At 46.8% G+C, this 25,058-nt stretch overlaps 6 protein-coding genes across 6 annotated transcripts; 4 read left to right on the forward strand and 2 right to left on the reverse strand.

Moving 5' to 3' along the window:
- Window positions 1-579: 579 nt before the first annotated feature.
- On the reverse strand, window positions 580-1,329 carry TGAM01_v208990 (hypothetical protein; the record flags this gene model as incomplete). Its single annotated transcript, XM_018807406.1, has 1 exon — window positions 580-1,329. The coding sequence occupies one exon, from the start codon at window positions 1,327-1,329 to the stop codon at window positions 580-582; it is 750 nt and encodes a 249-aa protein (XP_018659393.1).
- Window positions 1,330-6,544: 5,215 nt separating this feature from the next.
- Window positions 6,545-9,831, forward strand: TGAM01_v208991 (hypothetical protein; the record flags this gene model as incomplete). Its single annotated transcript, XM_018807405.1, has 3 exons — window positions 6,545-7,490; window positions 7,557-7,632; window positions 7,683-9,831. The coding sequence occupies 3 exons, from the start codon at window positions 6,545-6,547 to the stop codon at window positions 9,829-9,831; spliced, it is 3,171 nt and encodes a 1,056-aa protein (XP_018659392.1).
- Window positions 9,832-10,780: 949 nt separating this feature from the next.
- On the forward strand, window positions 10,781-11,872 carry TGAM01_v208992 (hypothetical protein; the record flags this gene model as incomplete). The annotated part of the gene is made up of 1 exon (XM_024550459.1): window positions 10,781-11,872. The coding sequence occupies one exon, from the start codon at window positions 10,781-10,783 to the stop codon at window positions 11,870-11,872; it is 1,092 nt and encodes a 363-aa protein (XP_024404793.1).
- A 1,068-nt stretch (window positions 11,873-12,940) lies between these two features.
- Window positions 12,941-14,650, forward strand: TGAM01_v208993 (hypothetical protein; the record flags this gene model as incomplete). The annotated part of the gene is made up of 1 exon (XM_018807404.2): window positions 12,941-14,650. One exon carries the CDS (start codon window positions 12,941-12,943, stop codon window positions 14,648-14,650), a length of 1,710 nt encoding a protein of 569 aa, XP_018659391.2.
- Window positions 14,651-15,919: 1,269 nt separating this feature from the next.
- TGAM01_v208994 (hypothetical protein) lies at window positions 15,920-18,088 on the forward strand (the record flags this gene model as incomplete). The annotated part of the gene is made up of 6 exons (XM_018807403.1): window positions 15,920-16,169; window positions 16,226-16,625; window positions 16,689-16,740; window positions 16,803-17,210; window positions 17,266-17,524; window positions 17,586-18,088. The coding sequence occupies 6 exons, from the start codon at window positions 15,920-15,922 to the stop codon at window positions 18,086-18,088; spliced, it is 1,872 nt and encodes a 623-aa protein (XP_018659390.1).
- Window positions 18,089-18,478: 390 nt separating this feature from the next.
- On the reverse strand, window positions 18,479-20,511 carry TGAM01_v208995 (hypothetical protein; the record flags this gene model as incomplete). Its single annotated transcript, XM_018807402.1, has 2 exons — window positions 18,479-20,064; window positions 20,307-20,511. The coding sequence occupies 2 exons, from the start codon at window positions 20,509-20,511 to the stop codon at window positions 18,479-18,481; spliced, it is 1,791 nt and encodes a 596-aa protein (XP_018659389.1).
- Between the last annotated feature and the right edge of the window lie 4,547 nt (window positions 20,512-25,058).

The raw sequence follows: 25,058 nt of genomic DNA on the forward strand, positions 1-25,058 counted from the left end.
TGCAGGTATTCATTACATTACTGATTGCAAATGTCATCGACTCCTAGATACGAGCTTGTATACATGCAAGCACATCAAGCGTGACTACTACTTAAAATAAGATCGAAGTTAATAAGAAACAAGCCACCGGCTACTATCGCTTCTCTACTGGCATTATCGATGACATTCCACAATTTCCCTAGACGTAGTCTCAACTACGTGGAAGCATCTCCAGTTCCGCAAATCAATGTTAGCGGCAAGTTAGCTTCAGAGTGCATTGTCAATATTTGGCTTGCTGTGTGCAGCAACACATCGCAGCTCCAGCAAGGAAATGTCTTGGTGAGTTCCAAAGTCAGAAAGCTTTTTCTTGTTATTGAGTCAATTATCTAGTTATTCCGTATGCTAATAATCAAGTCGTGAGTTTCTCAGTGTTCTCAACCTTCCCAAAACGATGCCAAAATACGCTATGTGGTGACAAATTAAGATTTGAGTGTAGCTGTCAATGAAGCCCATTATATACAACGGCTTTGCTTGCCACAAAAGAAGAATTAAATATTTACAATAGCCTCTGTTGGCTGAACAGAGGCTGATTGAATCAATTTAGTGAGAAACGTTGATGGAAAAGAAGTGAACATCAGAAGCGCTTGAGCCCTGGTTGTAGTTTCCAACCTTGAAGTAGCTGGAGGGCGCACCAAGAGAGTAGGTGCTGAGAGTCTTGGCTGCAGCGCCATTGATGCTGACACTGAGGACGTTGCTAGAGTAGCTGATTGTGTAGGTGAATTGCTGGCCAACGGGAACATTGCCGACCTTGGTCATGACTTCGTTGCCGCCAGAGCGAGTTTGTTCCACGCCCATGGTCAGGTCGCCGTTGGTGTTGTAGTACAGCTCGCACACTGGCTTGGTGCTAACGTTGTCTGCGATGTGGATCTGGCCGACAACAGTGCCATAGCCTGAGTTGTCTGGCTGTTCCACAGCGAGCGACACCGTCAATTTGTTGTTGCTGGCATTGGGGTCCCAGCTGCTGGGGCTGCTTTCGCGCAGCTCCGTGCGGCAGTGCTGGCTGTTTGGTGTTGTGACGCAGCCGGTGTTTGAGGGTGCTCCAGGGACTTTCATGACCAAGGCGCCGTCGCCACTCTCAGTGAAGAAGTATTTGTGGCCGGGATCTTGGTAGCCCCCACAGCCTGAGAGCTGGGAAGCGGAAATCGTGGTTGGGCTGCCCGTAGAGCCAATGGGAAGCTGCAGGGACCATTTGGAAAGGTCAAAGTTGCCGCCGGGAGCACAGCTGGGGTTGAGCGCCGCTGAGGCAACTCCAACAAGGCCAGTGGCCAGAAGAGTCTTGAGGGCAGGCATGATTATTGTTAGAGAAAGATTGGTAAATAGCTAAGCTGTCTTGGTGTCAAAGCTTTGAGGATGAGGACAAGAACGTAGATAACAAAGAGGGCCATCTTGCTATTTTATATACTGATACAGTCGTGAACAGCGAGTAAGGCTTGATGATCCTGCTTCTAGAAGGAGTAGTTAGTGAGTTGTCGCACTAACTCTAAAATGACAGGTACATGAGCCCCAGCTAGGATATGCCTAAAAGTAGATTGTCCGTCGTGCCGCACACCCGGCAAAATATCTTCCAGTTGGGTTTTAATTGGTGGAATTTTTAAAATTCTTCGTTGCTAGATCGATAATGCTTCATTAACATCAGAAGCTGAGTCGCTAGGTTACCCCAGAATATACGAACCGGCCAGATCGTAATACAAGCTGCATGATCCTGCTAATAACATACAAACAGTAGTGATCTGTACAATGGAATCAGATTGTGAGCTGCCGGATTCGTTCATCGTATACAAAGCGGGCTGGCTCCTCTCTGTTACGTACTACATAGGAGAAGGACAGTGGGCGACCTAAAGTGCAGTCCCCTTGACCGCCAACATTGATGGCAGTAGTGTACAAGAGCGGAAGGGACGTAACATTCACACGAGCTTCATAAGTCTAGCATTCTTCTAAAACTGGATGTTGGTAGAGTTCAAGGCCTAAAAGAATAGAAGTCGTCTGTATGAGGTGCTATAAGGCGATGTTTGACAGTGGTGTGTTATTTCAGGTTGTAGGAAGGAGCAGATTCATATTGTGCAAGATTTTATGAGCTCTGAAGAAGGCTTTTTTTCATCCATCGACCTCGGCTGGGGCTTGAATCATACTGCATTTTTGTAATTGTTTCGCAATTGGGCATTTATTGAAAAGGGGCTGCTTCGCTGGATATGCTCCATTTTAGAATGTTTCAGACGTTTCGACCACAGCCTTGCTCGCCGGTGGAAGAGCATTTAGTAATAACAGATAAGCAGCGTCTCGTAAAAGGCTGTAGAAAATAGAGTATATAGAGAATACTTTTCTATATCCATATACCAAAGCATATAGAGTTTTAAATTTGGCACCTGATTGTGACTTATATAAGGCGGGCCGCACAGCTCAATGGCCATTTCTAGGCTAAGCATCTTTGACCACTTTACCGGAAGAAAAGGATGGGTCACGAGATATTGAACTACCAATTAGTTTCAACTCCGGGGCCCAAGTGAAGATTATCCGACGAGTATATCTTCAGTATCAGATCCAGCTGTAACTCAGTTCGCATCATGACGTAAAATGTCGCAAGGGGCAGTGTTGCCTCTCATTGCGACAACGATAATCATCACAGCTACATATACTGCAGCGAACAGAACGCAACATGGAAAACGACTACTGGAATATCGTTTTTGCAAGTTTTGTGAAAAAGGATGCATATTGCAGAAAACGCAATGTAACACACGAAGCTGTGCATCAAAAGCAATACAATCATAATGATAAAGGTGCAGCTATATCCGGACAATTGAATAGACATTTCTGCTTCCTCTTTCATGGAAACTAACAAGGTTTGTGATAATAAAAAGGAGTATTTAGAGAGATGGAGGTATCTTAATTTATATTCAAGAATTGCTTCAGGAATAGATTAGCATTGGTGAAGCCGTCGCTAGGTGATAGAGGCCATACACAACTTCATTCATTCGCATCGCCGTACATTATGGGATTTGGTACCCTTTTTCACCTGCGGAATAAGTCAGACATATATCAAGAGTATGTTAGACAATACCAATGCCCAGTAGCTCTGTCAAACGTCTACAAACTCTGTGGCAGAATCACCTTGTCCTCACAAGACATTCAAGGCCGGTGGGTCCAGATGGTGTGTTGGCGAAAACCATGGCTCATGGAAGCTTGGACTCGTGTAGCAACTAGAAGTACGCAGAACAGCCCTTACCATAATTATTCGCATTTCATACTAGAACCCAACGCAAACATTTGTCAATACAGTAGCCACTATATTAAGTTCTAATTATAGGCGAGAGAGAAAACGAAAATTGTTTTACTGTAGGCCATTGGGATGCTATCAGAACTAATTGATCCCTAGCAGCATGGTGCTGACTGTGATGTCAGATTATCCAAGAGAAGCTCTAATACGGCCGGCTTTATGCGCGGGGTAACTTATTGGAGGACAGATCTTGTATCTAGATAGTGTATCTTACTGCTTATCTTCGAATTCGCAGGTGCTGTAAGTTTTTTTGGGTCTTACAAGTAAGACAATAAATCCATCTACTACGATCAATACAGTGTGACATTAAGAGTAAGCAAATCAAGCGATAGTAATGAGTAGCTAGTAGAAGGCAAAATAACCTAGATAAAGGATTATGCCAGCGACTATTTGTTAATTAAACGTTCAGCCTCTGCAAGTCTGAAAACAAAGACGATGGGAGACCATATCATACGTTATATGAGAATTGTGCTATGGAAGCGACCTACCTATGAAATGGATGCAAAAGCATGCCAAAACAGAGTACGATTCACAGTAAGTTACATGCTTACCTGTGTTAAACGAACTTTATAATACTTATTATATTAGCTTACACCGACACTCTTAAGCCGCGCTCTATTCTGTTCACAGCCCGCTATTCCCGTGCAACGCCCTGGGGCGGCTTACGTATTGACACATGTAGCGCTATAACGCAATGGTCAGCGGCAACAGGCTGTCTTTGCGCGGATTTTACACTTCTAAAGCTTGCTTGTGGAAACAAGAAGCTGTGTTGATATGCGACATAACACAAAATTAGAAGCATCGGCCAATACTCAGCGTCAAGTTTGAACTGAACGAATCATTGGACTTGCCGTTCCTTCTCGTCACCTGCACAATGACTTCCATGTTTACCTACCTAGAGTAAAACGCCAGTAGAGCAACACACGGGGCTGTGTTGCAGCTCATGGGCGGGCGAGAAGAAGAAAGAGAGAAATGACGTGAGAAGAGAAATTAGGAGCAAAATAAAAGACGAGTAGGCTATTGATGTGGATAAACTCCAGAGGAGCCGTGACCTTTATACGCTGAGGCAGAAAATAGGCGATGAGCCCGTTCCGTCCTACCGTATCGCGTCTCGCTGAGCAATAATAGTGCGTTCCAACGCATAGAGCAGCTCTGTAATTCAGCTCGACTCGGCGAACCTTGTGCCATTGAGTGAGTCGCATTGCAGATCTTTGGTTGGCTGCCTGGTCGGGGAATTTCACCTCGATCACTAGTTGGATCTCTCGCGGTCCGGTCTTAAATCCCTCGTTATCCCCGAGAGGAGGAAACACGACATAAGCCAACGCCCATGGGTCACTAGTATTCTAAGCACTTGGCAATAATGAAAGATCCAAACTGAGTTTCGAGAAAGTCAGTTTGGCAAGTCTACTTCGCCATTTGCCACCTCCCCTGCGCTCATTGGATGGGGGAAGCAGTCAAATGGTGACAGGGAGCACACCTTTATCAGGGCCGCATTGCTGCAATAGACGTGAAAAGCTAGGTGACTAAACCTACTAGATCTAGAACTTGCCAAACTGTGACACATAGTGTAATCCAAAATATGGTTTAGTCGCCAGACTCATGTTGTGAAAGTACTCCCAAATGCACTAATTGCCATAGACAATTCATCACCAAGTGGTCGCGATAATCAGCTATTTGTGATACAGATGCCGGTTCCGTCGATGTGGTGAACAATACGACACATCTTATACATACCCAAGCCAAGGTGATCAAGCTCATCTTGGTAGAGGCTGCACATCATTCGATCATCATACGAGGCGATGGCGTTGAACTCGCGCCGCTCCGAGACATGTGGTGGATGAAATATCGAGATCAATGCAAAATCAGGCACTGCAGCCGTCTGGATGCTATCATTCCGTCCAGCACCCCGTACCATGCCGCGATCCAGCTGCCAAACGCGTACGGAGCATTTCGTATTATCCCGCAATCCGGCAAGTTGACCCCGATCACCGTACTTTTTTGTGGATCGCGTGCTATTAGTCCTCTGCGGCCCGCCAGCCACCTCCCCCAAAGTGGGATATGAGTGGCGGTTTTGGTTCTAGCCTGAGCATTTGCTGAACCAACAATACAGCTAGCCATCTTGACAGATGCCAAGGATCTCCTCTCCTGGCACCACCTACTATACAAGTATATTACCTAAAGGGACTGAAGACCTTGGAAGAACGCGCGGGCGAGGGGATGGCCGTGCGATGGTAGACCGTTAAATTACAGGAAGAATGGTCAACTGCCAGGGTCGCCTTTCATGCATGTTGTATGCTACGCTATAGAGAGTAGTGCACGATCAGAAAAGGAGATGGGTCGCTTAGCATTGCTTCTATTTCTTATTATCTGAGCGTCGTATTATTACGTTAGTACGAGGTAACTATACGCGGGGAGACAGTATACCAAGAAGCCGGAAATGGCTTCTTAGAGCCAATAAAAGGGAGTACTTACTGACATAGCTTGCATCTTGCTTCACACAAGTAATGATCGACTTCATTGTCTCGAGGAAGCGACAGCAGATTCCGATGACGTGACAATGCGACTCGATGGAGACGTTCTATCGCGATGGCAAAGCAAAGAAAGCATTTGTAATGTTTGGGAAGGTAGTATGCCTCGGGCGGCTCGATCAAGGCCCCCCCTAAGGTCCAGCCGAGGTTTTGCAAAGTCGGTCATGCGATTTCTAAGGCTTGTAGTGTATTATTAGCGGTTTTCACACTGCACACGCGTGGATTTAGCTTGTAGATGGATTTTCAGATCCTCGGGATCGGGCCACATAGAATGATCATCCCGACTAGGGGGAATAGGACGCAGGGATCTTGCAGCATTGGGGATCATTTCTTTAGCTCGGTCATAGGCACTTCTGATAAATGCAATCTAATCATCACTTATGAAGTTATGTAACTGCAAATGTATTTGGTTGATATAGTAGTAAAGTCTATTGTAAGAAACTGTAAGACATGTAAGAAATTGTAAGATGTGGCTACTTGGAGGGGGTGGCGGGATGTCGATGACCGACCCTATGAATTCAAAGTTTGTGACGTGATCTATAAGATTGTTAGTGCCATAAAAGTTGATATAAAGCATGTCGCCGCGGTCTAATGCCGTTCTAACAGAATCTGCTCGACATCTTCCTTGCAGCTATAATACAGACTAAGCGCGCCTCCATATCAATTTTCTCTCAGAGTATCACATCAAGCGACCCTTTCATCAAAGATGAATGGTTACGCAAAATCGTCCAATCCGCAGTACGGAAAACGACTGCTGGCTAATATAGTCGACGAGTATGCGACTTACGAACCAGAGCGTGTTTTCGTCTACCAGCCTTATTCCAGCAACCTCGAAGATGGCTACCGTCCCATCACGTTCAAAGAAACCGCTAAGGGTGTGAACCACCTTGCTCGTGAGCTATTGAAGCAAAGAGAAGACGCCACCGATGAGAAAGACAGCTTTCCTACCGTGGCTTACATCGGACCAAACGACATACGATACACCATAGTGATGCTTGCCTGTATCAAGGCCCATTGCCAAGCGTTATTCATCTCTCCGCGAAATAGCCTCGAAGCACAGCTCTCGCTTTTCAAAAAGACACAATGCGCTCAAATTTTGTACGAGCCCTCGATGCAGTCCACTGTAGAGCCCTTGCTCCAGTTCTATCCCATGCCAGCGAGAGCGGTTCCTCCTCTTGAAGATTGGCTTCAGTCGGCCGCGTCTCATGTGCCATACGATGTACCATTTGAGAAGGCTAGATTCCATCCTTTGGCTGTTCTTCATACAAGTGGTTCCACTGGTATTCCAAAGCCTATTACTGTTCGACAGGGAAGCGCTGCCATTGTCGACGACCTACGGGATGTATATCTGGATGGTGCTCCTGTAGTATGGACTTCCCTTCCTAACGATTGCTCGAAAATATTTGTACCAATGCCCGCGTTCCATATGGCAGGAGTTGGTATCATGTCATTCTTCGGAATTTATTTTGGAGTTCAGATATGTCTGGGAGTGCCAAATCGCCCTGTAAGCGCTGGCCTTGTGACCGAATGCCTAAAATTCGTGGGGGATTGCGATGCAGCTGTTCTTCCTCCATCTATCATTGAAGATATGAGTACCAACGAAGAGCAAATTCGCCTCTTAGCCGATCTCAAGATGGTTGGCTTTGGTGGAGGTTAGAATATCTCCCTCTTATTATCCTCCCTTCCATTCGTCATCCCAAACTGACTGCATGCTACAGGTAATTTGTCTCCCTCGGTGGGTGATGAGCTTGTTAGCAAAGGTGTCAATCTTTTGAATGCTATAGCTTCTACCGAGTAAGCTGAGATGCTAGAGCAATAAATACGCTCGTTGCTGACATTTTCAGGGTTGCCCCCTATGTCATCCATCGCCAGCCGGACCCTAAATTGTGGCAGTGGTTTATCGTCAATGCTGAAGAAATGGGAGCCGACTTCCGTCTGATAGCGGATGATGACATTTACGAAATGTTCATTGTTCGGAAGGATCCAAAAGAAGCTATGCGACAACCTCTCTTTTATACTTTCCCTGATAAGACCGAGTGGTCAACAGGTGATATGTATAAGAAACATCCAACCAAGCCAAATCACTGGCAGTACTGGGGTCGCACTGACAATGTTATAGTCTTCTCCACTGGCGAGAAGCTCAATCCAGTAACAATTGAGGCTGCCGTAACGGGCCACCCTGCGATCAAAGGCGCTCTTGTGGTCGGACAGCAAAGGCTGCAGCCTGCTCTGATTTTGGAGCCACATGAATACCCAAAAGACGAGAAAAAAGCCAGAGCGCTTATTGACAGCGTATGGCCAATCGTCTCAGACGTGAATAAAGTCACCGTGGCTCATGGGCGAATTGTCCGTGATATGGTTGTCCTTGCAGACCCTAACACACCATTTTCAATCTCGGGGAAAGGCTCAATACAACGAATGGCAACTGTCACAGCATATCAAGATTTTATTGATGGTCTCTATGCCCAGCAAGACGAAGGCATTGATATGAGCAACACGAGCTCTCTGGACATTACGAGCCCAAAGGCCATGGCACAGTCTATCTTGGATATTGTCAGATCCCAAATCCACAAACCAGCGGTTGACATTGAAGCGGATCTTTTTAGCACCGGCATGGACTCAATGGAAGTTATTACTCTGTCCAAGATCCTTCGATCTAGTCTAGAGTCTGCTGGTGTCAGGCCTGGTAAAGATGCCGTTGCACCTCGAATTATCTATGCAAATTCGACAATCAAAGGGCTAGCAAAGCATTTATACTCGTCAGTGATCTCTGGAAGTACCGAGGACGACTCCGAAGAAAGAGAAATCGGTGCTCTAGTCAAACTCATATCCAAATACACCAGGGATCTCCCGCCTCCCAACACCAATCAGTCCAATCCCTTAGATGAAGAGCAGACAGTTATCGTAACGGGCACTACGGGGTCTCTTGGTGCCTATATGCTCGACCTTTTGATCAAAAATCCTCGAGTATCAAGAATTCTTGCGTTCAACCGCGGCCAAGACGGAGGTAGCTCTCGTCAGCCAGCATACAACTCATACCGTGGCTTGAGCACAGACTTTTCTAAAGTTGAGTTCCTTGGTGTCGATCTGTCCAAGCCATATTTCGGTCTCCCTGTGGAGAAATACAACGACATCCTGGCCACAGCAGACCGTGTCATTCACAACGCATGGCCCGTCAACTTCAACATCAGCGTCAGTTCGTTTGAACCCTACATTTTTGGTGTACGCCACCTTGTGGATTTCTCCAACAAAGCAGCGAAAAGAGTCCCCATTATATATATTTCAAGTGTCGGTACTGTCGGTAACTGGACGCGCTCACAATCAATCCCCGAGCGACGCCTCGAAGATTTGACTCTGCCCGCCATGGGCTACGGCCGGTCAAAGTTTGCCGCAAGTTCCATCTTAGACGCAGCTGTTGAGCAATCGGGCATCTTGGCCGCCGTTATTCGCGTCGGACAAATTGCTGGTTCGCGAGCCAAACAGGGCGTGTGGAATCCCCAGGAGTTCATTCCCAGCTTGATTGCTAGCTCAGTGCACCTCGGAGTGCTTCCCGACCGGTTCAGTAAGACGGACGTTGTGGACTGGACGCCAGTTGATGACATTGCTGGCATCATTCTAGACGTCGCTGGTATCACCAAAAAGGCCGACCCCTCAGCCATTTCGGGATACTTCCATGGAGTAAATCCTTCGGTAACTAGCTGGGCCAAGCTCGCGGCATTTCTCAAGAGCCACTATTCTGAAAGAATAAAGGAGATCATTCCTTTGACTGAGTGGATACAGATTCTTGAAGAAAGTGCTGTCAGTGCAACGGCGGACGATGTAAACAGAAATCCTGCTATCAAGCTCATTGACGCGTATAAGGGCATAGCGGCCGGCGGTGGCTATCCCAAGTGGGATATGGAGAGAACGATGGCACACAGTCCGACCATGAGAAATCTTGGACCAGTCGACGAGACCTTGATGAAAAACTGGTGTGACCAGTGGAAGTATTGATGTCGAGAACAATATTTGCGACTGTTTTCGCTGAAGGAGTTATTTTGCTTTCGTGCACGTTTGTCCAATTATGATATAATTACCATGCTAGTGGTATCTATCTAATCAGAATGCAGTATAATTGAGATTTGAGGACCATGGCCCTGCTAGGGAACTTCATCCGTGGCCAGCCATTGAAGAGAAGCCTAGCAAGGGTATTAACGTATTTTGGGCGGGGTGAATTCTAAAGCCTCGGAAGGGGGGAATGCGATTTCAGATGCGCTGCATTGTGAGATCTCTTGTCGTTTATCTGATTGTTCTTAAATTATCTTATTACTCTTAGTCTCTTTCTGTTCAGTGCTATATGATCCAGAGACATGGTATTCTTCTTCAATTTTTTTGCCTGCATCCTTTCGCCATTGTTCTCAAAGCGTTGAAGCGCGCTCCGCCCCCCTGCGTCAACAACCTGCAGCGCATATCCTACGTCATTCGCATTTCTTATTCTACCCTTTACTGCTATATTAGTAGCATTGCATTCGGTGTCGACTGTTGCCACTTTGAGGTCAGCCTCCGAGCTGGCCGTGCATTAGCCACTCAAGCGGCTGGCAGCGTATTAACGCAAGCCACGTAACGATCGCCAACGAGCACCGCATATGCCAATAAGCAGATGAGGTAAGAAAGGTAAATTCCGATGGAGCGCTGCCATCCAACTCAGTGCCGTAATACTAGTACTAGAAACAAAAGTGACCAATGAAAGGATTGTCATTATCGGGGGCACGGGATCCAAGGAGGGGGCTTGTTTAGAACGAGTATGAAGGGCTCTGCATCCATCATTCCTGTCTGCTAGTTGAGTGCTTCTTTTCTAAATACTTGAGTGGCCGCCTAAACCAGTCATAGAAGCCAAACGCTACTCTTTCTTCGCACTGCAGTTTTGCGCCCGCTCCTTTTTGGAGACTGTCAGCTACCTATGATGGAGGCGGCTCTGACCGAATTTACACTGTTCCCTCAATTACCAGCCGAGCTAAGGATCAAAATATGGGAGTTGGTACCAAGACCTAGCCGCGTGGTTGGCGTTTTGCCTCCAGCCTCTAACTGGTATCGTCACTACTACCGCGCAATTGGCTCTAGAGCAAGCTCCGGCGGGGGGCATCAAGCTTGGCAGCGCTACCATTATCGATATATCGTTCAGCCCAGAGAACATGCCATATTTCCTCTGCTTCATGTAAACCGCGAGGCCCGAGACGTCTGGCTGCCACACTTTTTTCAACCTTCTCGCCATTCTCGAGTATCGGATCTTGATATTGGATTCGATACGCCATTTATCAGCTATGACACCGATATTTTCACAGTGTTTGATGGGTGGCCGTCAAGAGGCATCCCCGTGGATGCTTATCGCAGCCCCGTGATACTTGACGACGACGACGAGCCAGTAGATGGCTTTATAGCCCTCGACCGAAGGCGAATAAAAAACGTTGCGCTTTGTGAAATCCCAGGCGACATAACATCTTTCACTGGCTCCGTTGCCATTCGTCAATTACCGAACCTGCAAAACCTAACAATCCTGGCTTTGGGACCCAACTCGAATTATCGACCAGCGTCTCTCGCTTCTAAAAACGGCAGTGAAGACAGTCTACCAATTCTCGAGATGCTAGCAGTGGATATCCAGCGAGGTAGCTCTGATATCTATGAGCTGCCTTTAGACTTGGTCCACAAGAGCCCGTTTCTCAACGGTTCGAGACTACGGCATGCAATAGCCTTGTCGCCCAGTATACGCCCACTATTTCGCTATAAAACATTCATCCTATCCTTATTGTGGCATGAACTTAGGCAAAAGAATGCGGCAGAAGCAATATCGGCATCGTGGTGGGAATACACCGAGTACTTGTTTGAAGACTGCCGTGAAGAAGCACAGTGCCCTTTAATGTTGAGCGGCTGCGGCATTGAAGGCCATACAAAACGCGAAATGATGGACTGGAAGCCTAATTTTGAGATTAATTATAAGCTTCTTTATGCCACTGAGTGGAAAGATGAGCTGAAGCGGATTGGGGTCATTAGAACATGATATGTAATAATCGGCCAAGGGGAACTGGTTTACGCTGACATTATCACCACCAGTTTTCCACAACGGCCTGGTGCTCTACCAGTGTCGCAAGTCGCAACATTTAATAGTAACCCTACATATATGAATTTTATTGCCATGTGGAAAGCAAATAATAGTTTTTGCTCGCCTTTTCTTCTTCTTTTTTTTTTTGTTCCTTTACGAAGCTTCCAGTGTGCTCATATCTTGTAAGATCAAAAGCTCCTGGAACCCGGACTTGGGACAACCATCACTTAGGATCGTCAGCAGGACATTAGGTAATCCAATAGATTTTAACTCACAACATGGTTATGATTTAGAATGTGCATTTATGTCTTGTAGTCAAAAGTTTGACATAGCTTCCAATGGAAAAGCTATCTTCTTATCTTGATTTTGTTTGACTTCAGCCATGAAGCCCGGGAGTTTGTGCGTTAGTGATGAATCATACCCCGGCCCAAGACCTCCTAAAGCGCTTTGTTGTGTGCATGCCAACCCGAGGAGATGGAAAGCCACGCGGCGCGTTCCACAGCCATGTATGCCAAGGATCCAGAGATCATCCTGCCTCTCGATTGCGATGGCGGCGACACTGGCACAAGTACCCGAGCCAACTCTTCTGTACTGACCAAGTCAGACAGCTTTTGAATGGGGCCTCGCCTAAACTCTCCGTCCCGCTAGGCAGCAGTGGGGTTGATTCAGTGAGTGTCTCGGACTCTCGGATGACCGTTTAATAACACCAGGCGGCTCAGTACCTTGCCTTTGTTGCCTATTGCTCATGTAGACAGTAGGATTCCGGCTAAGCCACGGTCCAGTCGTCATATAGGTACAAATAAACACCAGGCGGTTCGTGACAATAATCGTAGGTCAAGATTAATAGTTGTAGAGCCTTCAAGAAATCCACAGCGTATCAAACAACTTTGCCTCCGATACTATATTTGGTTATAACATAACCACCCGTATCAGTGCTCTTGTAACAAATCTATATGCCTCGGTCTGTCGGAAAAGGGTGCACTACCTGTCGGTAAGAAGCCTGAATGACCCTTTTCAAATATAATAATGACTTTTGAACTGAGCAGGATCCGACGTGTAAAATGCGATGAGGCTAGACCCAACTGTCGCCGTTGCATGTCCACCGGCCGACGGTGCGATGGCTACCTTCCTGTGGATATCGCGTTGTCTCGCCGTGCATTAGTTGATATTGCTAAGCATCTCGGTACCTCAATTATAGAACATGTCAGGCTACTACAGCAACGAAAACAAGCATCAGTACCAATGGTGCTCACGCGGTCCTTGTCGCAAGCTCCAGCAGCTCTTGCTCTAACTCCAACCTGTTCGGGAGATGAAAGATCTCGTCTGTCACTGGAATACCATCTATTCGACGTTTTCCGCTCCCGGACTATCCCGTCAGCCACTTTGCTTGCACCATCACAATTCTGGACACAGTTGGTTCTCAAATTGACGCATAATGAACCGGCTATATGGCAGGCATGCCTTACGCTGGCTTCTCTGCAGCAGGCTTGGCACATGGCGGAGAGCAATGGCGGTAGTGCTAGAGAACGACTTCACACATCACGACAAGGCAAGCTTAGGGGCGTCTCTGAGGTGCACTACCATCAAGCTATCTCCCTAGCCAAGACAGTGTCTCACCCATCATCACTGCTGGTGCTTAGTATCTTGTTAGGTGCTGCCGCTGGTGGGCTGGGCAGAACTCAAGATGCCAGAATGCATGTCATAGCCGGTAGGAAGCTATTCGTGGGAGTAGACCAGTCTCATGAGATGGCGCGCGCTGCTGATGTGCTGGTCCGACTCGATCTCGACCGGTTATCAGTCATGGATATGGCTGCACCATATACTCGAGAGGATGTAGCGGCGCTTCGCCATTGTGATGGCCAACAAGATCTATTTGAAAGAGGTTTCGATACGTACGGCCAAGCTTTTGAAGGCATTTACGCCCTCACCAGGGTTTTGATGGTCAATTACTACCAGCTGTGGGCATCTTTTCTTGTTAAAGAAAACAAATTCGGTGACGCTTTGCGCGCTTGGGAATATGGAATGGCTCGATTCGAAACACAGCTTCACATCCAATCACGGGAAACGAAACCGTGCGCAGCTGGAACTGAGCGTGAGAATATGATCTATGCACTTTCAATTCGTATCTACCATACGTTCCTTTACATCATGCTCCACCGGCTCCGCGAGCCGATTCCAGAAACGAGATTTGATCAGGATCTAGCCTTGTTTGAGCGCGTCATTCTTCTGAGCGAAGATCTGTGCCGCCGAGCAGCCTCGGATCTAGTATCAGTGTCTATAGATCCTGGCTTGATCATGGTGTTGTATATGGCTGGGTCAAAATGTAGACACTCTCGTCTGAGAAGAAAGTGTGTGTGGATGCTACAGAAACTCAAAAGACGTGAAGGAGTTTGGAGAAGTGATGCAGCTGCTGGACTGTTGCTGAAAATTATCGAAGTGGAGGAGCAGCTGCATGTACATCTTGGAAACATCGGGCACAACCAGCAGTTTTCACCACCAACACAAACAGAGATGACATATTTGCAGAGCGCAATGAAAGTCTCTTGGAACGCCTGGACAAGGTCCAGTTTTCAACTACAAGCGTGGGAAAATTGGGATCAAGTTGATGTGATACCAGAACATTGCCGGGTGCAAAACACGGATGTGGCGGTATTCGAGGAAGACGGTTACCTGTCTGCGACTCTTCATGTTGCAGGTTCAATGCAAAATCAGCGTAAAGTCGTTGTTCGCTTTTAAACTTAGATGGACGGCTAACAGATGGACAAAAACCACGGTTGACTGCACCGAGGGCATCGCGAGTTGCAAAAGGCCAAATTCCGAAGCAGTGGTTTGCCATGCTGGACGGGCGATGAGGACTACAAAGGTTGGTGGCGCAAAGCCTGAGAGTCTCTGTCTAGTTTCGGAACTTACAATCGCTAAAAGCCTCTAGCACATTTCCATTTTCTCATCAATCCTCATAATTAGTCTTCCTCGTTCCAAACGCTCATATCTGATATCTCTTGGAAACGCAATTGGTTGTCTCGGGTTGTCCCGTTTTACGTATAAACAGCTCTAGAATGAATGCTGACGAAAATTTGCGAAGCGAGCAAGGATGTTGTGTTCGTAATATCGAAATGAGGCCGCTCAGTTAAAGCTAGACCATACATCTGCAAGACTGATGCTCCGGACTTAGTGAATGAATTGTGCCAACCGTGGCGAGGCAGCACGCCTATACCGCCACTGCACTGGACCCCTATCACGGCTTGTGCATCGTCGACTCAAGAGGAAGTGGCGGTGCTTATCCGAATGGCGAGGTCACCAATAGACGCAACGCCTGAATGTGAGTGAAGCCCCACATAGGTGGGTAAATGCTGCAGATTGCCGCGTGTGGGATCGAGGCTAATATTTTGGATGCTATTTATGGCAGCGTCTGAAGGTGTTTGAGATGCTAGTGCTAATCCGTTCTTTGCCTCACTGCGAATCTATTGGCGGGCTCGCCATTCAAAGCCACCTGGCACTGCTGCTTGAGCTTGAATTCCGCAGTGGTCCAAGGAGCATGGTCTGAAATCATGTGGTTGATGGCATCAGGGGCTCGGAGGTGACGAGGGCTCATATTCGTGCTCTGGCATAGAACCTGTCAAAAGAGCTACTTTTGGTCTTCGGACATGTCCTGGCGTGCGGAAAGGAAAAGAAGCTCGCGTCATCAGCCTCAACCCTGCGTCAGCTTGTGTTTAGCATCATTCAATGGCGAAATGAAGCTCTTTTATTGAGATTCACCTATAAGAAGCGTGTTGAGTCCTGCCTGAATCCAATATCTCTACTTGAGTTCTCCGCTGTGCATCTGTATACATCTCCTTTACTCTTCTGTCATTTTCTTATCCTCTTTTTCTTAACCTCCTCTGCATCCTACATCATGAAATCATCAAAATTCATGAACAGTGTGGGAATATTTGGCTTTGGCCATACTCTGGCACAGTCGACTTTCATCCCTTCACCGTCGGGGCTTGAGCATGTTCTTTCGCAGCGATGGCCGGGCGCATCCATCGACTACAAGCAGGTACAGCATTTCCTCCACGGGCTCAGTGCAGCAAGCTTTGGCCGGTACCCTTGTTCAGACCCTCGTACTTACGCAGCAGGACTACAAAGACGTCAATTTGCGAGGTCACCCCCGGTGTTAAGGCGTGGAGCGGCTACGTCTCGCTTCCAGCATCAGTTCAAAATCAAGTTGAGCATACACGTGCTTCATTCGACGTCAACTTGTTCTTCTGGTACTTTGGTAGGTGATACTCTGCCTTTCCTTTTTGAAAGCAAACTCATTAACTCTTTAAACAGAGTCACGCCACGATGCGGCAAATGCGCCAACAGCTATCTACCTTGGTGGTGGTCCGGGGTACACGTCCCTGGATTCCATGTCTGGGTTTCCATGCAACATAAACAACGATTCCAATAGCACAACCCTAAATGCGTTCTCCTGGAATAATAATGTGAACATGCTATACATTGATCAGCCGGTAGGAACCAGCTTTTCTTACGCGACCATCCAAAACGGAACCTTGGACGTTGCGAACCGTGGCCCGCCAGTTTTTACACCGCTTCAGAACAGGTCACAGCTCAAGACGAATGCGACTTTGATGGCTGCGACATTGGATCCTCGGCCTCTGGAAACCACACAAAATACAACCGCGCAGGCTGCCCGGACCATCTGGCAATTTGCCCAGATTTGGTTCCAAGAGTAGGACGTTTCTTGACAAAATAGGGAGCATCAGTCAACGCCAGGCTAACAATTACCTTGTAGGTTTCCAAAATACAAAACTACGAACAAAAAGATTTCAATTTGGGGCACATCCGTATGTTGTATTACAATTCACATCGATAGCTAATGGCGCAAACTAATATGCACGCTACATAGTACGGAGGATTTTGGAGCACCGGATTCATGTCGCATTTCATTACACAAAACAAGCTCATTGCAGCCAATCAGCACAAGAACGAGAACGCGACAGTTCTTCCACTGGGTATCCTAGGCATTGCCAACGGGTGTATTGATACGCGTGTTGAAGCATTTGGATATCCCCATCTGGCCTATAACAACACATACGGAATCCAGGTCTATAACGAGAGTATGTATAACGAAGTGATGCAGCAGGTAGTTGCCCCCAAGACCGGATGTTACGATGCGGTAGACGAATGCAGAGCTTTGGCAAAGGAAGGCGACCCTCATGGCTATGGCAATAATGAAACGGTAAACCAGGCTTGTCTGTTCGCCACGGAGGCTTGTTTCGGAAAGGTGCTCTCACCTTACATGGAGGTTTCCAATGTGAGTAAAGAGAAGACACACAGACGGGCGATGACTGCTCACATCTCGAATATAGATTTCATCATTCGACATCACTTACCTCAACATTACATCGGATGCGACCGATTACTTCAATGGGTTCTTCAACCAACGTTGGGTGCAGGAAGACTTGGCTGTCCGTGTCAACTTCACGGGCAATGACTATTCATATCAGACTGCGCTCCTTGCCCAGACCGGTAATGTCATGGTAGGGGACATTTCTCTCCTTGAACATGTCTTGGATAATGGGGTTGGTGTGGCATTGGTGTTTGGCGATCGCGACTACAAGTGCAACTGTAAGCCATGACCCAGAAGAAGCGCCAGCTCTCTACGTACCTTAGACTAAATGATGCACAGGGATTGGTGCCGAGAACATCTCTCTTAGTATGGATTATTCCGCGGCCGCATCTTTCCGCCAAGCCGGTTACACTGACATACAGACCAATTCCTCATACAAAGGCGGACTTGTGCGGCAGCACGGCAACGTATCTTTCTCTCGTGTTTTTGACGCCGGACACGCTGTTGCTGCGTATCAACCACAGACTGTTTATGAGATATTCGAGAGAAGCATGTTTCGAAAGGACATTGCAACTGGAGCGCAGGATGTGAACGACAGCTTCAGTACAAAAGGGCCACTCAGCAGCTGGGCGACTAAAAACTCCGTGTATTCGGACTCACCTGAGAATGTGTGTTACACATATGTTGCGACAGACACGTGCACAGATGAGCAGTTGGGTGCTCTTGCTAACGGAACAGCCGTTATTGTTAATTTCGTGGTAACAACACCTGCGGGAACAAGACTCAAGCACAGCTCGGGTGAACGGGGAACAAACGGAACGGTAGCTGGTTGTTCCAGCTGAAGTAACATTGTCAGCTATTCTGTAGCTTTGCAATAATAGCTAGTGTTTTTTTTTTTTGTTGTTTATTCTTCACTAATTGCGCTTAGTAGCTAAAAGGTACAAAAAATACTGTAAAAATGAAAAGGATATCTTATAATAAATGAGCCAATTTATCATGAATAACTATAGAAAATATCCCTAGTAAAACGCCAGTATATAAGACCAAGGCGACATACATCTGCCTTATGAGTACACCAGTAATGCTTATCATCCTTCTAGATATAATACCAACTGTTAATTGATATAACACAATTTCATCATCTCAAAGTCATTCGTAACCAATCATTGCTGCCTTCCAGCACCTTCCTTCAACAAAATATATAGCAGTCGCGTCTTTTTTTTTTCTTTAATTTAGTCCGACTTGTATGGGCTGAGGGTGTGGTTGAATACGTCGCCATTATCTCGCCTGTTGAGTTCAAGTGAATGGGAGTCGGAGTCGAATAGCGTGCCGGACAAGCGATCGCTGTCTTTACTAACCGATGTCTTCCTTGGCGAGACAGACGCCGCATCGCTCGTATAATCTGTGCTTCCTTCTGTCTCCCTGGTGAATTCTGAGTGGGGTCCTGAAGAGGTCATCTCTTCATGATCTGCTGCTTCTGTTGCTTTGAGATCGACTTCTTCAAACTCGGGTCGGATAGGCAGAGGAAGATTCCTCGGTGGCAGCGGTGGTGGCACGCGCTTGATGGGAACCATAGCATCGACCGGGGGAGCGCTGATCGATTGTGATCGCAAATTCGAGGGAGACATAATCGCAGCCTCTGACTTTTCATCATCTTCGCTGAAGAATGTGAGGCTGTCGTCTCTGCCCCAGTCGCGGTGGATGCTGTTCTTGCGGCCTTTGGCACTCCAAGGGCTATTATAGAACTCGCCGGGCTCGTCGTAAAGACTCCGATTCTGAAAGGTGTTAAACACTGGACTCGTGATTGGAGTTATAACCTCATCGGTTTGTGTACCGGCATCTGATGATTCGTAATGCGGATCGCCGCTGCTCCATCGGAGCTTTGAGTTTGGAGTTGATGCGTGGCTGTCGCGGCTGCTTCTTGTTTCTGCAGTCTCCATGCTGCGTCTATTGTGAAACTTGCTGTAAGTCGGGCTTGACGGGCTTGGGTGGTATTCAAACTGGCTGCTAGACGGCCTTGAATGAGTGCCGGCCTCCACGATATCCAGTCCCTCCTTTTGCAGAGCCAAAAAGCCATATGGATCCGGGTCATCAGGCTCTGGGATGCCGAACGACTTGTCACTGGGCGCCTCGACATCCACATCGCCTGGTGCCGGCTGTCCCTCAAGCTCCTCCATGAGCTCTTCATCAACATCCGAACGACCTTCGGCGGCTTTTAATGTCTCCATCAGCATTTTAAGCTCATATGGTGGATGCCGGACTTTTCCAGCTAATATGTCAGTAACACCAATCGTCTCCCCATAGAAGCGCGCATTTTCGTCAGTGCGCTCAATGATAATCGAGCCGTCGACTTGGACTCCAGCGTAGAAACCACGCGACTTGAGATAGGTGAAGTTGGGTCTGTTGGCCTCTTTCCATTTTCCGTCGTTCTCGAGAACTCCGCCCATGCCAACGGGCCCGGCGACTGCGGTAATCTCACCACCCACTGTAGCTCGGACTTTGGTGAATGCATCTAGGGCCTTGCGGTTGTTGATTACCAGGACGCAGTCGTAAATGTCCACTCCAACAAGAAACCCCAAACCGGCCGTGTGGAGCAGTATGCCAGATGGAGGGGACCACGATCCGTCCTCTTGCTTGGCGACCACCACGCCGGAACCGCCGGCTCCGGACACCCATAGTCCAGTACGCATAACAGTGAATATAGCAAGGCCGACACAATTCTCGATTACTTTTTGAGGAATTTTCTTGATAACTCGCTGCTTCCTCTTCGGACCGGCGCCGTCGACTTGACGTTCCTCTTCTGCGTAGAAGCCATCCTCTGTATGGCACCATGTTGTTAGCTTTGTTAAAAATGGTTGAATAAGATATAAAACTATGATCTGTAATGATAGAGCACAAAAAAAAATGTTGCTTATAAAAACGAAACGAGAAAAAACGAGATGGGAAAAATTAAGCGGCATATTCGCATAGCTCTTGTGATGGGCGATTTGTGTATGTCTGGGGTTCCAACGACAAGAAACATGATGCTGATAAATCGTCAAAAAGAAAGAGAATACGCACTACAGAATGATCTCAAGATTCTCGCGGCCTTGTCGCTTTCTTTGTCTAATGTCGTTGGCCAAAAGGCTTCGCTGCCAATGCGATTCGAGAGCCGATTTACGGGTGCTCCGAGCTTATCCGCCCAGCCCCAGACCTTGTCAAAGCCCTTTTTGCTTGTGGTCTTGGTCGTATCCCAAGATGGCAGTTTCGACGTCACTTTCTGCATCTTTGTCGCTTAGAGAATAGGAAATGGGAAAACAAGATAAAGTCAGAATAGATGTCGATCCAGAGCCGAACGAGCAACCGGCGAGAATTTACGGAGTAGACAACCTCATGCCCATTTACAACTAAAAGCCAGCGCGTAGTGGCGCAGGCGATGTGTCCCGCACTTTATATCATCTAATAGCTCGCACTACCTACTGACTGACTTCCGCCCTTCCCGATCGCCGCCACGGCCTATTGCTGCTGGCGGGTGACGCATTCGACGGATCAATACGGATCAGTCGGCCGATGCCCAAAGCAAGGCATGCTTAGATACTTCGAGAATTCGTAGGGTTCTGCGCCTCGGAAACAACGCAACACCTCTACAGCTGCTTAGACAAAAGCTCTGTAATCACTGATCAGCGCCCTGTCTTAGAGCAGTTACGGAGTACTCCGGTGTAGTAGGTAATCGTTCCATGACCTGTTCTTCGTCCCCTCTTTTTAACCTTACCGTGTCAAAAAAAAAAAAAGGACCCGTCCATCTTGCGATGACGTAGCTAGCCTAGCGTTTTAGCAATGTTGAAGCGCGAATTGAGTTCCTAATTTCCAAAGTTTTTGCATTCAAAGAAAACAAAACAACGATAGTAGAATATTCTGATGTAAATTCTAGCAGTATTGTAGGCCTCATCGGATCATCTTGGAAAATGCAGCCACAGCGTGTCTACGAGTGCATGTACTTACCATATAGCGCTCTTGTTATCTCGGTATGGTGATTCAGCTTCTAAATAGTCGCAAAGCATAAGGTACCTAACCAGCGCCATTATGACTAATAGCATATGCAATCTTTTTACTGCTTTACTACGATGCAATTAATAGAAACCCATCTCTAACTTGCAGCATCGTGGCTTTTTACTGAACAGCCTCGGAAGATATCTGTGCTGGTTGAGGAAAGAGTTGTGAATCAACTGGGTATGTACTACATGAAATTCATTGTAAGCTGCTCGCGAGCTTTACTAGATATATTGTGAACAGAACGGTCAGGAGATTTTCCCCTCATGTTCTCTGCCCACTTGCGCCTTTGGAAACACAATTCAGCTGTGAACTCGAGTCGAATTGATGCTTGAGTCAATAATTACTCATGATAGCCTAAGTTTACCCTGGAGTTACAAAAATGAGCTTACGAAGCGCACAAGTTGTTACAGTGTGACGCACGGCGAGCGGGCTTTTGCTTGGCCCAAGACTATAGTAAAGGTTTCGAGACATATTGCTTTGGCGGCGTGACTTCAATTGATACTAGAGTTGATGTTAAATGACATGTTTAAGTTCGGCCGCTGGTTGGCTCAGAAAGACGTGATAATTAAAGGATAGACGTGACTATTAAAGGATAGAAAAAGAGCGAGTAAGGGCCTGTCATGGAATAACCCCTTCGACATTCGACATTGACGCCAATATTAAGATGCCACTACCTATATGCAGCGCCATTTGGAATGAATCGTCTCGAGTAATCGAGGTTGGAGCTTCGTTCTTCGATATTACCGTGCGCGTATCTCGTGTTGAGTTGCATTCAAGCTGTAGTCGCGTACAACTTAGCTCGTATCCCGGAAAACTCCGTTTTACGTATTACTAAGCTACATCCGTCTGATGCTTACATGTACATTCTCCGGGCGCTTTTCCAGCAGCAGTAGCTGAATTTGGTTGCTCTCTTTCGGTATTCGGTATCCCCCGTCTCCCAAGGTTTATTTACCAAACTGACATCGCGTTCTGCAGAAAAGGATACCGTAAGATACTATACGTGTTTTCATGAAAAGACTGAATCAGGTGCTTTCCAAATTACATAGTATCCGACAGCGTAGACTTAGTGGAAGCGTACATGTACCTAGGCACCAAGAGATTGAGCCGTAGGGATTTGCAATTGCTACGCGATACTCCCCGAAAGCTAGCGAAAGAACGCCGCTAACTGACATCTCTAGGCTTGATAAACACCACCACCACTATGAAGCGCAAAGGGCATACATATACAGAGCAGACTGAGGCGTGGTTAGATTCTAGATTTAGTCTCCTGGTCGCAGTTGGACATTGCAGGGTCTTGTTCATGCAGGCTGTACCTGGATTGTCGCCAAGACGTTGCTGCCGGAACAACGGCACACGTTTCCTCAGATATGCCGACGTGCTAGCCGCAGTAATCCGAGTGACGATCTTTACAAGGATTCACATCTCGGCCGATCTGATGTACCGTCGGATCCAGCTTGCAATGCTGTAAGCAAAGTCCGGAGTATCCTTCGAGTCTTAAAAGGGAAGCTACATCTAAACATTAACCCCTCTGTATTTGGCAGGTGAGTGTGCGAAGACGATGCCATTTCTTGACTAAGGAAAACACAGAAAGAAGAATTGGGTGCGTCGCTCAAGCAGGTGGTCACTAATACGTCGTAATATCCTATCTAGTAAGTTGTCTCATCAGCAACTCTCCCAAGGCCTGAATCAGCTTTAATACTCGCTGAACTCAACGAAACTCTCTGCAGCCCTGTAAACATAATTCATTGTGATTACTATCCTTCCTAATAAGAAAAGAGCAAGAAGAGTTTAGCTGTAAAAGGTTAAGCAATTAAGCAGCCGACAACCATGCTATTCCTATTCTCTTATGTGCCCTTTCTAAACTCTGTATGTATAAGACTAGCTATTTCTACCATGAATCTTATATTTCAAGTGCATCTAAAGACCTAAAAGGGCTGACGTTTCACCATCGTATTAAGCGAACGGGACAAAAGGCGGGTAATGATACCTACTTCATAGACCACATACGTTGGGTGAACTTTCGCCCATGTCACATAGGCTAAATCCTATGCATTAAGCATAAATAGTACCTATTTCAGACTTCGTTAAAATGTTCCATGCTCCATCCTACTTATTTGAACTTATGCGAAATAGCATTGCTAGCACTACAACGTTACGGCACAGGACAGCCGGATACCCGTTGTTGCATCCTTATAACTATCTATCTCCTGCATCGCGTTGCATTCCCTCAATCGGATAACATGGGGATCGCAGCTATGCCTCTAATCATGCACGTTCACGTACGTTCTGAAAGAGTTATAGCTATGTCCTGGCTTATACTACATCCCTTGACTGATGTAATTCGTTAGCTGATTTTGATGTTCTGACTACCTGGTATTTCGACCTTGTTTGCCCAACGCCATGTCGATACTCGGAAAAAGTATGGGAAATTTGACAACAATAAACACCGCATCCTTGCCTTTGAGTTTTGTTTAGGAAATTATAAGCCAGCGAAATGAGGTCTAAATACTGTATAGGCCAACTGTCAGCCTCCCTCCAAAAGAATAAAAATGGTGTTAGCGCATTTTAAGTAAAACAGTCAAGCGTGGTAACGGACAGATAAATCTCGGGTAGCCTCAATGAGCAAATGCACTGGGATAGTACGTCCCAATCATTCATCTAAAAGGGCTGGTCGATAGATAATCGGAAAAACGCCGACGGCAGTAAGTAGCTAGACTGTCTTATCTCGTGTTTATTTACCGCTGGCAAGTGACAGGGCAACGGTGGATAGCAGACCAGCCGCAGTACTAGTAGAATGGGGCAGCGAAAAGAGATTTATCCTCAATACAGAAACTGTTTCTGGCCTCACGCACAGATAAGCCATTCATCAAACTCTTCATTCTCACGTGTTCTGAAAAGCGGAAATAAGCTATCAACATCCCAATGATCCCATGATAGAGCCGAGAAGAAAGATTTACCGTGAGGTTATTCTTAGCTGAGATTATCATTAGTTGACCAAGGAATTCCTTGCAGGGAGAGAAAAAAGTATAAAGCCAGGCGTGACACATCCGAGAATAGACTACTTCTAAAGCATATGACGGAGCAGTGAGATCTCAAATCTCTCTCCAGCGTTTCATTTGATAGTTAGCACAAACACTAAACACTAGCAGACGGGGGATCCTATATATGGAAACGAAAGATGTCTAGTGCCGGAAAATTAGATGGCATTGCAAGCTGCAGAACAGCATAGAAACACGGTTACTCCCTATAACTTGTAGAACAATTTCTTTGATGTGAAATTTTTCCTTTTGGCTGCTGGTTGGCGCGACATCGTGGATTGCAAACTGCTGGCATCATCCTACCTTTCATGGCCGAGGTACTACAGCGCTGCCTGGCTGTTTTTAGTCCCGGAAGCTAGAACGAGGGGTGCAGGAGAAACCCCACAGCTCTAACCCCTTTATATTATTCTCCCGCTCGTGCTCTTGCTCCTTTATGATTTCGGAGCCGTATTGTCTTAGTTTCTCAAGAGACGGAAACAATAGTATTCTCTATCTCGTGTACGATTGGAGCTCTATCGTTCACCTTGGCTACCATCCCTAACTTTCTCCAAATGCCACGAGTAGTACCATGATAGGTATGCGATACCACTGCGGCTGCTACAACCATGTTCCTGAGGCTAGTAGCCGTATAGTAATGAATGTTTCCCAATTGCTCGTTTTTCTCGCTAAAATCACGATAATTGCCTGCGGAGCAGCTTTTGTTTGCCCGATATAAACTACTAGCCTCAGCATTAGCAAGAAA

The sequence above is a fragment of the Trichoderma gamsii genome, assembly GCF_001481775.2.
Source record: "Trichoderma gamsii strain T6085 chromosome Unknown Scaffold_41.2, whole genome shotgun sequence".
Taxonomy (NCBI): Eukaryota; Fungi; Ascomycota; class Sordariomycetes; order Hypocreales; family Hypocreaceae; genus Trichoderma; species Trichoderma gamsii.